At 41.5% G+C, this 10,400-nt stretch overlaps 1 protein-coding gene across 1 annotated transcript; it reads left to right on the top strand.

The window, feature by feature from the left end:
• Positions 1-24: 24 nt before the first annotated feature.
• On the top strand, positions 25-2,938 carry LOC125527728 (probable auxin efflux carrier component 8). The gene is made up of 6 exons (XM_048692245.1): positions 25-1,303; positions 1,763-1,946; positions 2,036-2,121; positions 2,220-2,377; positions 2,493-2,569; positions 2,653-2,938. Exons 1-6 carry the CDS (start codon positions 796-798, stop codon positions 2,711-2,713), a joined length of 1,074 nt encoding a protein of 357 aa, XP_048548202.1. The 5' UTR covers positions 25-795; the 3' UTR covers positions 2,714-2,938.
• The last annotated feature ends 7,462 nt before the right edge of the window (positions 2,939-10,400 follow it).

Here is a 10,400-nt window from a genome sequence, read left to right as displayed (position 1 = left end):
AAAAAAAAAGAACTTAACTGGCTGTAGAAGAGGAACACAACCCATCAAACATGCCTTGATTCCGCACTTCATCTATGACATATTTAAGTGTGGTACCTAAGTTCAGGCTGGCAAAAAAAACAGCTAACTTACGGAAAAGTTAGTTTCTTTGCTGTAAAAACCTTAACAAGATTTTCCACAAGAAAAGGCTGAAGGAAAGCATCAAAACATCTCTGGGTTAGACGATTAGACCCCTTAATAAAATTTATGGTCCCTCAACAAGAACCAAGGCCACTAGAAATGTTAGAAGGTGCATCCAGTTATTAACATGACCAAATCTAGAGGCCCACTTGGTCAACAAGATAAAGGGAAGAATATCAAAAGGCCATACTTCTCAAATATCCTAGATTGCCCTTTCACCATTATTATAGTTAAGCAGATAAAGAAAACAATAAGGCACTTTTAGCAGGTTAAAAGACATGAATCAGGATGGAGGCAGCATTTAGTCTACGTAATCATATCACTTCTTTACAATGCTATACTAACATGGTCAATTGTTATCATGCTTCACAAAGAGGGGTCCTACATAAGTTTTGATTCAGATGTTAAGTAACAAAGGTGCAAGTGGGACTTTACCAGCATGGGTAATTTGGACAATTTCAAAGGCTCTACTAAAGCTATGCATGGAAAAGTTTGCACAAAACCTGGCTTCTGGCTTCTGTCTGTGGTCTATATAAGGCAGCTACAGTACGCCCAAAAACTCTCTAGATCTCAGCCCAGCAAGAGATTTGGAGCGTTCTTGCTCCTCCATCCATTATGATCTCTTGGGTAGCCATCTACCATGTTCTTGAAGCGACAACACCATTGTATGTAGCCATGATACTAGCCTACCTATCCATAAAATGGTGGAAGTTGTTCACTCCAGAGCAGTGCTCTGGGATCAACAAGTTCGTGGCCAACTTCTCCATCCCTCTTCTCTCTTTCCAGGTCATCTCCACAAACAATCCTTACGACATGAACCTCAAGCTCATATTCGCAGACATCCTACAGAAGTCGATCGCCTTGCTGGGGTTTGCAGCCATATCTAGAGCATGTTGTGCGGAGAAGTTTGATTGGCTCATTACAGGTTTCTCTTTGTCGACACTGCCCAATACGCTGATTGTCGGTATCCCATTGCTGAAAGGAATGTATGGTGATGAAGCTGTCAAGCTGATAAGTCAGATAGTTGTCCTACAGAGCCTAATTTGGTACACACTTCTTCTCTTTCTGCTTGAATTCCGAGCCGCCAAAGGAATAGCTGCCGCACCATCATCTGAAATTGTAGGTAAGAACCTGAAATCTGTTAAGGATTAGTACATGAAATCGTTTCATCTGTACACAATCAAATTAGTCATGTTTTTCTTCGAGATAAAGAATGCAAGCTGTTCTTTCGGCATTCATTTCCTTGTTTTCCTTCTTGAAAAGTGCATTCTTAATGTTGCTGTTATTTTCTGGGGACCTCCAGTGATCCTAAACATTTCAGAAAGATAAAGAGTAATTTAAGTACTACAGCTCATTAGAAAAAACGACTGTCCACTGTCTGGTGGTTTACAGTGGCCTTTACTTTAGAACTTGTCTATAATGCGATTGATCTGCTATGATATACATTTGCCTGAAACAGTGAGATGATTTTTTTCTGAATTATCCCATGGGCCATTGTCAAAGGTTTCAAACCTATCATGTGTCATTTATAGAAAGTAACTTCAACTTCTTCATGAGTTTTTAACTAGTTGGTTTTTTAAAGATGAGGAAGAAGCAGGTACTCTAGGAGCTACACAACAGACATACCAAGAGGGCCAGTCAAAAGGTGTATCAGCAAGATGTTCTAGGGCCTTCCGCTTTTTGTTGGTGATTGGGATGAAGTTAGTGATGAATCCGAACATTTACGCATGCCTGATCGGTCTAATTTGGGCACTGATTAGCTTCAGGTATTAACATGGGTTTACATGAATCGAATTTACATTCTCAAACTGGAATGCAGCAATTATCATATGTAGCTAAATAACATCTCTTGTAGGTGGCAAATACAGTTACCCTTGATCATCAGTAACTCCATAAGGATACTCTCAGATGGAGGGCTGGGAATGGCAATGTTCAGCCTAGGTGTGAATTACACCAGCAAAATTAAAATTAGCATATATGAAGATAAACTCTGTAAAGCCCAGTTACATAATCATAACTTCTAATTGCTTCTGTTACAGGTCTTTTCACAGCTCTACAGACAAAAATTATAGCCTGCGGAACTAAGAAGATGCTACTGTCACTAGGCATCAGGTTCTTTCTAGGACCAGCCCTGATGATGATCTCTTCCTATGCTGTTGGGATGCGTGGAATCTTGCTCAAGGTGGCCATTGTGCAGGTAAGGTTTTCTCCAATGTTTCCCTTGAGCCATGTGTCTGTGTGTGTGAAAATTCATAAATGCGTGAAAAATTCAAAGACAAAAATTGTGCCTAACCTCTAAAGCTTCCATGCAGGCGGCATTACCTCAAGGAGTAGTGCCATTTGTATTTGCGAAGGAGTATAATGTGCATGCAGATATTCTAAGCACTGCGTAAGTTAATCTCCCACCATCCTAATGCAAACAAGAAGCAGATTAGAATGGGACAACAAACTGAATACCCTCTTTTCCTGCAGGATAATTGTTGGTATGATGGTTGCAGTTCCTGCCGCCCTAGCTTACTACTTTGTTATCTAACCTATGAAAACATAAATCTTAGTCACTCAAATATGTTTATTCGGCCAAACAATAGCAGGGCAGTGTAGTGTAAAGGACAAATTCAGCCATGGGTGTGAATATTTTGCCAGGCTGTAAATATTTGTGTTGTGGACTTGGATCGTGTGGTGTGGTGACCCAACATAAAGATAAGATATGTTTGTACTCGACGACCGCATATTTTAGTTCCCAGTCATTTCCATTATCTGCGAACAGCGCTAACTTGTGCCCGCAGCCCAGCTTGCTCACCCGGGCGACGCAGCGTGCTTTGTTTCTCACGAGCATTCTGTCGAACAGCCGGTGCGCCTGTTCTTGAACTTTAAAAATTGCTTTTAGCCTTAAGAGCATTCTGCCGAACACATTGCCGGCGGACCTGAGCTGATATGCTGAGACGAACAGAGAAGATGATCAGCTCATCCGAATCCGATCGGGCAGCAGCACTATGTTACCGGTGGCGTTCAGTGCAAGTAGGGTCGAGCAAGGCGTACCATTTCCTGCTTCTTTGGCGCGGAGGCGAGTGGCAAAAGATTGAAAACTCGCCGGGCGGTCGACCCGGGCGCTGACATATGCAGCGACCGCCTACAGCCCCCCGCTCCATTGCTTACAGAGCCTCGCTGGCTCGCTCGCTAGCTGCTGCGGACTGCGGTCGCTCACCTGCTCATTCACGTTGACGTTTTGTTTCTTTTTTCCTTAAAAAACGTTTGGTTTTTTTTTCTGTTTTTTCCCACGAATTTGAAAATTGTTCACGAAAATAAGTAAATCGTGAATTCAGAAAAATCATGAATTCGGAAAAATCATGAATTTAAAAATGTTCATGACTAAAAAATCACGAATTAAAATAAAGTTGAATTTTATGAATTATTCACAAATTCAAAAAACAACCATCCTGCCTCGCTGCTTACCTGGGCCTTGACCCATGTTGGACTTCGTGTTGGTGATCGCTATCGTATCGCTTTCAATTCTTAAAGAGCGATACACGAGAGCAACTAGTTGAGAAGCCCTTCTTCGGAAGCCTTGCAACAATCACTTGCTGGTGGGCTGAGAGCAGCCGTCGTTACGTGTCGCGCTCTAAACGCAGCGCCCGCCTACAGCCCCCCGCTCCATTGCTTACAGAGCCTCGCTGGCTCGCTCGCTAGCTGCTGCGGACTGCGGTCGCTCACCTGCTCATTCACGTTGACGTTTTGTTTCTTTTTTCCTTAAAAAACGTTTGGTTTTTTTTTCTGTTTTTTCCCACGAATTTGAAAATTGTTCACGAAAATAAGTAAATCGTGAATTCAGAAAAATCATGAATTCGGAAAAATCATGAATTTAAAAATGTTCATGACTAAAAAATCACGAATTAAAATAAAGTTGAATTTTATGAATTATTCACAAATTCAAAAAACAACCATCCTGCCTCGCTGCTTACCTGGGCCTTGACCCATGTTGGACTTCGTGTTGGTGATCGCTATCGTATCGCTTTCAATTCTTAAAGAGCGATACACGAGAGCAACTAGTTGAGAAGCCCTTCTTCGGAAGCCTTGCAACAATCACTTGCTGGTGGGCTGAGAGCAGCCGTCGTTACGTGTCGCGCTCTAAACGCTTCCTCTAAAATTTAATTTTTTTTATTTTTAGCATGCGTTTTCGGCTTTTTAACTTTTTTCTTTGACTTTTTGGTTTTTTACCATTCTTCCTTAGCTTTTTGGACCATTTTTTTCTTAAAAAGCAATTTTTCGCATGAAAAATATGTGTTTTTTTACGAGAGGCACGGTTTTACTTTCACGAGAGACACGGCCGTGTCTCTCGGAAACGGAAAAAAAACATGTTTTCTGTTTTTTTTACTTTCGCGAGAGGCATGGTTGTGATTCCGTGAGAGGCACGACCGTGCCTCTTGGAAACGAAAAAAATGTGTTTTCTGTTTTTTTTTCTGCGAGATGCACGGTTTTGCTTCTGTGAAAGGCATGGTTGTGCTTTCGTAAGGAAACGAAAAAAAGTGTTTTATGTGTTTTCCTTCCGCGAGAGGTATGGTCGTGCCTTTTTCGAAAAGGGAAAAAGGCCATGCTCCCGATTTGGTTTTTTCGTCTGGTTTTTTTTGTGAAAAAAAATTATCAAAACCTATCAACATGGGATCTAGTTTTCAAGATCTCGACACGAGGAATCCAACGGTGAAAACGATTCAAGATTTGGACGCACGGTTTAAGATATAAAACATTTTGAATAAACAGATCTAAAAAAGAGGAAACGCCACTTGTCACAACCTGAGGGAGGTGGGAGTGATCTTTGTAAGCAGTGCTCCTCAATTAGTGATTTCAGCGATACACAACTAAGGATGGCAATTTTACTCACTGGGTACGGGTACTCGCGGATACCGTACCCGCATGGCAGGGTATGGGCACAATTTTATACCCGCAAGTAGTATCCATACCCTACCCGTTAAGTCATGGGTAGGGCACAAGTATAGCCTTTTATCCATGGATATACCCATACCCTACCCGTTTATAATGACATGTGAACCTTACCCGTGATCCATAAGTATACCTATGTTAAAGTTGTATCATGAGCTTGTGAATCTTTGTTAAAGTTGCCACAAATTGTCAATTTTAATTGACATAATTGTCATGTACTCATCTACCTTTTATTGAGTTAGATCAATGCTTTTTGCCCAAATGTGCTATAGATAAATGAAATATTGCAAATAATTTGTGTACTATTTGATCTACTTATTGGGTACCCGCCGTATGGTATGGGTAAAATTTTCCTACCCATGGGTACAAGTATAGGTAGAATTTTGTACCCATTAACTATAGGGATATGGGTTTGGTATTGCTCTACTCGCTCCATACCCTACTCATTGTCATCCTTATACACAACATTGGAGGCCTCGCTGTTCGCTCCTCTCCATAGTTCTGTCCCTCCTTGCCGGCGTTGACTCCTCGAAAGCAACGAGTTAACGGCGACTTCTTTGGGGGCTCCCGTAGAAGTCAATTTTTTTCGCCTGTTCGCTCCTCTCCATAGTTCTGCCCCTCCTTGCCGGCGTCGACTCCTCGGGAGCAACTAGTTAACGGGACTTCTTTCGGGGCTCCGGTAGAAGTCGCTTTTTCTGCCTGCGAGCGCATCAAATGGTGTGTCCAGCCGTTGCCACATGTCGTGCTCTAGGCGTACCCTCGGGATTTCGGCATTTTTATTTTTCTATACGCGTTTTCTGGTTTTAGATTTTTTTTGGCTTTTCAGATTTTCGGTTTTTGATTCTTTTTTTATTTGTTTTGGCAGAAATTGCTTTTTTAGGAAGCAGAATTACAACAATGCTTTCCAAAAAGGGAAAATTATAGCACGTGCTTTCATGAAAAGCACAACTATGCTTCTCAAAAAGAAAGAAAAAAAGCACCTTATGCTCCTATGTTGTGCTTCACGAAATGGAAAAGCACAATCTATAATTTCACGGGAAGCATAATTATGTCTCTGAAAAAAGAAACGCACATGTGGGCTTACAATTTTTTTTTGAAAAAACACACATGTGCTTCCGGGTTCTTTATTTCCGGTTGCGTTCTTTTCCCAGATTTTGGAGGTTTTTTATTGTTTTTTGTCTTTTTATTCTTGGTTTTCCTGATTTTGTCGTGGAAAAGAGTTTGTCGAAATCTATTAACATGGTATCTACCGGTTTTCATTAACAATAAATAATAATACTGCAATTCCGAAACTAGTAATGATAAATTAGAATTTTGAAAGATAGGAAGGACGCCATCAATAGTAACGTCCAGGCCTGGTCGCTGTTACGAACCACGTCCACACCTGGACGCTATTCTTAGTAGCGTCCGATGTTTGGTTCAATCTGGCCCAGGAAATTCCTCGCGTTCATCCGACCTAAGGGCAACTCCGACGCGGCGACCCAAACTGACGCATATTTTATTCATTCTTTGTTCATTTGAATCGGTTAGGCAGATGTCAATGTTCGTTTTTGTCCGCCGGTCCGAAAATGCGAGCAACACGGATGAACACATTTCACACTTTCACTGGATTTCAGAATTTTTTTAAAAATAAATCAGCCAACAGAAATCCTCGCCCTTGACCATGACCGGTGGTGATGGTGGAGCGGTGAACGCGCGTGCTGCATGGGGCGCACCCTTGAAGCACGACCGTCACCGCTGGTCGTGCTTGGTGGCGAACCACGCGTCCTAGTTCGGCGAATCCACCGTGTACGCTGGATCACAACGGAGGTCGTCCGAGAGTAGATCACGAAGGTGGTGGATCTTCATCAGCTCCGTGTGGTCTGAGTCCGGCACGGTCGGCACCTGGAACCCTATCGAGGTTGAGGTGCCACCGGTGCGGCAGGTTCACGTCGGCTACGACACCAGCACACCATGCTTCCAAAAGTGATGGCGGTGGTGCACTGACACGTAGGGGCAAAAGCGTGACTGCTGACTCAAGATCGACTTATTTGTTATCATAAACTAGTCGGTTACCAATTGTATTGCCCAAAAATAACAACCAAGTCACCTATATAACGTATGCTTATAACCACTGAATAAATTGTACAAAAGACCAAACAAAGAAGATTCAATGAGGCCATGGAACAACTCACATGCTCCAACCATAGGTCGAGTGGATGATCCTAATGATGAGTGAATGATCCTAATGACAAGCGACTAGTGAGACGATCTTGCTCTTGTGATGATTGGTGATGTTCGTGATAGAGCTTGCTTACCACCCAGCAAGGTAAGAAGTGATGGCTGGAGACGTATTAGAGTATATCGGTCATGAAACCTCTATCTATTAGAGGAAAACGACTCGGTTGAGCCCAATCAGAGCACCGATCGAAGGGCATGACTGGACGCCATCTGTATTAGCGTTTAGACCTGGACGCAGTTAGCAATAGAGTCCATCTTGAACGCTGTTATTCTTGGCTTCCTTCCTATTTTTACAATTTCCACCGGCCCTTTACCAGTTTCGAAATTACAGAATTACCATTTACTATTAATAAAAAATCAGGATATCTAGTTTCAAAGATCTTTTTTTAACGAAAGGGGTTGTCCCCCTGCCCCAATTTTATAGATTGAAGCAGAACGAAAGCCAGGTCACACAATAGTCTTGCACTGAACTGGGAAATAAAAGCTACTCTAACAGGGGACTACTTCACCCAGAGCTTGAGAGCAGAAGTTCTCTCCGCACCACACTAAATAAATTATCTAACTTTTTATTATAGGACCCATGAGTGAAAGAAAGCAAAGATAGTGAAGCCAAAGTAAAATCTTCAGTTGTGAGCATCAGCTTCAGCCTCTCCCCTTTCCAGCTCACGCGCCCCCTCCATGTCTCACTTCCATGTGATTCGCATCAGTTCTCCACGTCGCTTGTCCAAGAGAAGAATGCATCGTTGAAGCAGGGTTGCTTGAGCATCATCGCAAAGAACCTTCCACTGATGTAAATAACAGCTTAGCTTTGCAAGAATGCAGTTCACATTTTTCCATTTCTGCCCCTGAAAACAAATTTTGTTTCTTAGTCTCCACAAGCTCCACAAGGTAGTAGCAATCACCATATTCAATACAGGTTTTTTCTTATGTACATGCCAGAAGGCAAAAATATTTTCAAAGTTAGCTATTCTATCAATCCCAAAAAAGTCAGAGACAAAGCCCCAAACATGTTGGGCAACCACACAGTCGAGCAGCAAATGTTGAACCGTTTCAAATTCAGCACAGAAAAGACAGGAAGGATCTTCCACATCCCTCCTTTTAGCAAGATTATCTCTAGTTAGGATTTTGTTGTGAGCACACAACCACAAAAACACATGAATTTTTTGAGGGCAAAGAATTTTTCAAAGGTCATCTCTGATAGCAGAAGCTATCCCTCCAAAATTAATGTGTTTATAGAAAGATTTTACTAAATATACACCATTAGGTTCCAGAGACCAAATTGGCATATCAGGGTCAGTTGTCAGAGTGCACTGCTGAACAATATCCAGCAGCTAATTCCATCTATCTAAGCCACCTTGATCAACACATCTCCTAAAAGTTAGTTTAAGGTCGTATCCACCCCACACCTGGGCCACAGTGCATTCAGTTTGTTACAAATGCAAAAAAGGTCCCAAAATTGTACCTTTAGGGAGCACTCCCCTATCCAAATATCATGCCAGAAATTTATTAGCTCACCATTGCCCAACTTCCATCTATAAATTTTTTTGGCAGCAGCCAAAGCCCAGGTGATGCTCTTCCAGAAGGTAGAGCCCCCATCACCTTTTGCCCAAGAAGATTGGGAGAGTTCACTCTATATTTATGAATAATGATCTTTTTCCAATCTGAGTCAGAATCATCAAAAAACCTTTTTCCCCATGAAGCCAATAAAGCCATATTAAACTCTTTGATGTTGGGTATCCCCAAACCCCCATACTCTTTCTTCCTAGTAACGAGCCCCCAATTAGCTAGATGGTATTTGTGTTGCCCCCCCCCCCCCAACATTTTCCCAAAAGAAGTGTGCCATCTGAGAATTGATGACATTGATTGCCCATGTAGGGAATTTAATAACAGATATAAGATAAGCAGAAATACTGATCAAACAAGCACATAGCAAAATAATCCCCTCCTATAGGTGAGATATCTCCCAAGCCAACCAGATATGCCTTGTATAATCCTATCAATAATGGGCTGGAGATCTTCCCTCTTCAATTTGTCATAATGCAAAGGCACTCCTAAATATTTAATAGGAAAAGATCCTTTTTTACAACAGAAAATCTGAGCAATTTCATTATCTACTACATCTTCCACATTAATCGTCATCAAATCACTTTTATGAAAGTTAATTTTCATCCTCGAGAGAGTTTCAAAGCAAGATAAGAACCACTTAAAGTTTCTAGCTTTATGAATAGAATTTTCCAAGAAAAGGATAGTATCGTCTGCATATTGCAGACTTACTACCCCCTCCCCCGGAATTACATTGGGCAGAAGCCCAGAAATTAAGTCTTGAGTTTCAAAGATCTTAACATGAGAAATCCAACGATGAAACAATTCATGATTTGACCACACGATTTAAGAGATAAAACATTAAAAAAATGAATCTCCGGGAAAAAACAATCCTAGGTTGCGACAAATGCTACACGTACGACACGCCACTCGTGCGCATAGAAAGATGGGAAACGTTTACGATCGGTGTGCCGGTGGAACTTTTGGCCGGTCCGCGCTCGCTCTGTGTAACACCCCGAGAATCATACTACAGTAACCCTCTGTGATTAAGCTAATAATGTTGCTAAACAGGGCTTGATCACATTGGAATCACATTTCTTTTCAAACTCCTAATTCAAACTTCAATTAAATTTAAAGTGGAAAATAAAAGTTGTCAAGATTGAAAACTAAAATGTTCATTAAGTAACAAATAATTCTGAAGCAATTCTAAAATTGTAACTAAACTTAAATGGATTAGTTAAGTGACCCTAACAACCTCAAAATTTGGCAAGCAACAACATTTAATAACCTTTTAATTAATCTAAATTTAATATGAATTAGTATTTCACCCAAACTAGTTTTTGGTGCAAGGATGTGATGCACTGCAACTTATAAACTAGCTCCCATATTTTATAAATACCATTTAGATGCTAAACATTTTTGCAAACAAAAAAAAAGGCATCAATAGGACCCCCTCTTCCACCCGATGGGCCAAACGGCCCAGCTGGCCACCAGGCCGACTAGGCCGACCCAAACCCAGGCCA

Source organism: Triticum urartu, unplaced genomic scaffold (assembly GCF_003073215.2).
Source record: "Triticum urartu cultivar G1812 unplaced genomic scaffold, Tu2.1 TuUngrouped_contig_4377, whole genome shotgun sequence".
Taxonomy (NCBI): domain Eukaryota; kingdom Viridiplantae; phylum Streptophyta; class Magnoliopsida; order Poales; family Poaceae; genus Triticum; species Triticum urartu.
The sequence above is the reverse complement of the archived record's forward strand: the minus strand, read 5'-3'. Positions and strand labels throughout refer to the sequence as shown.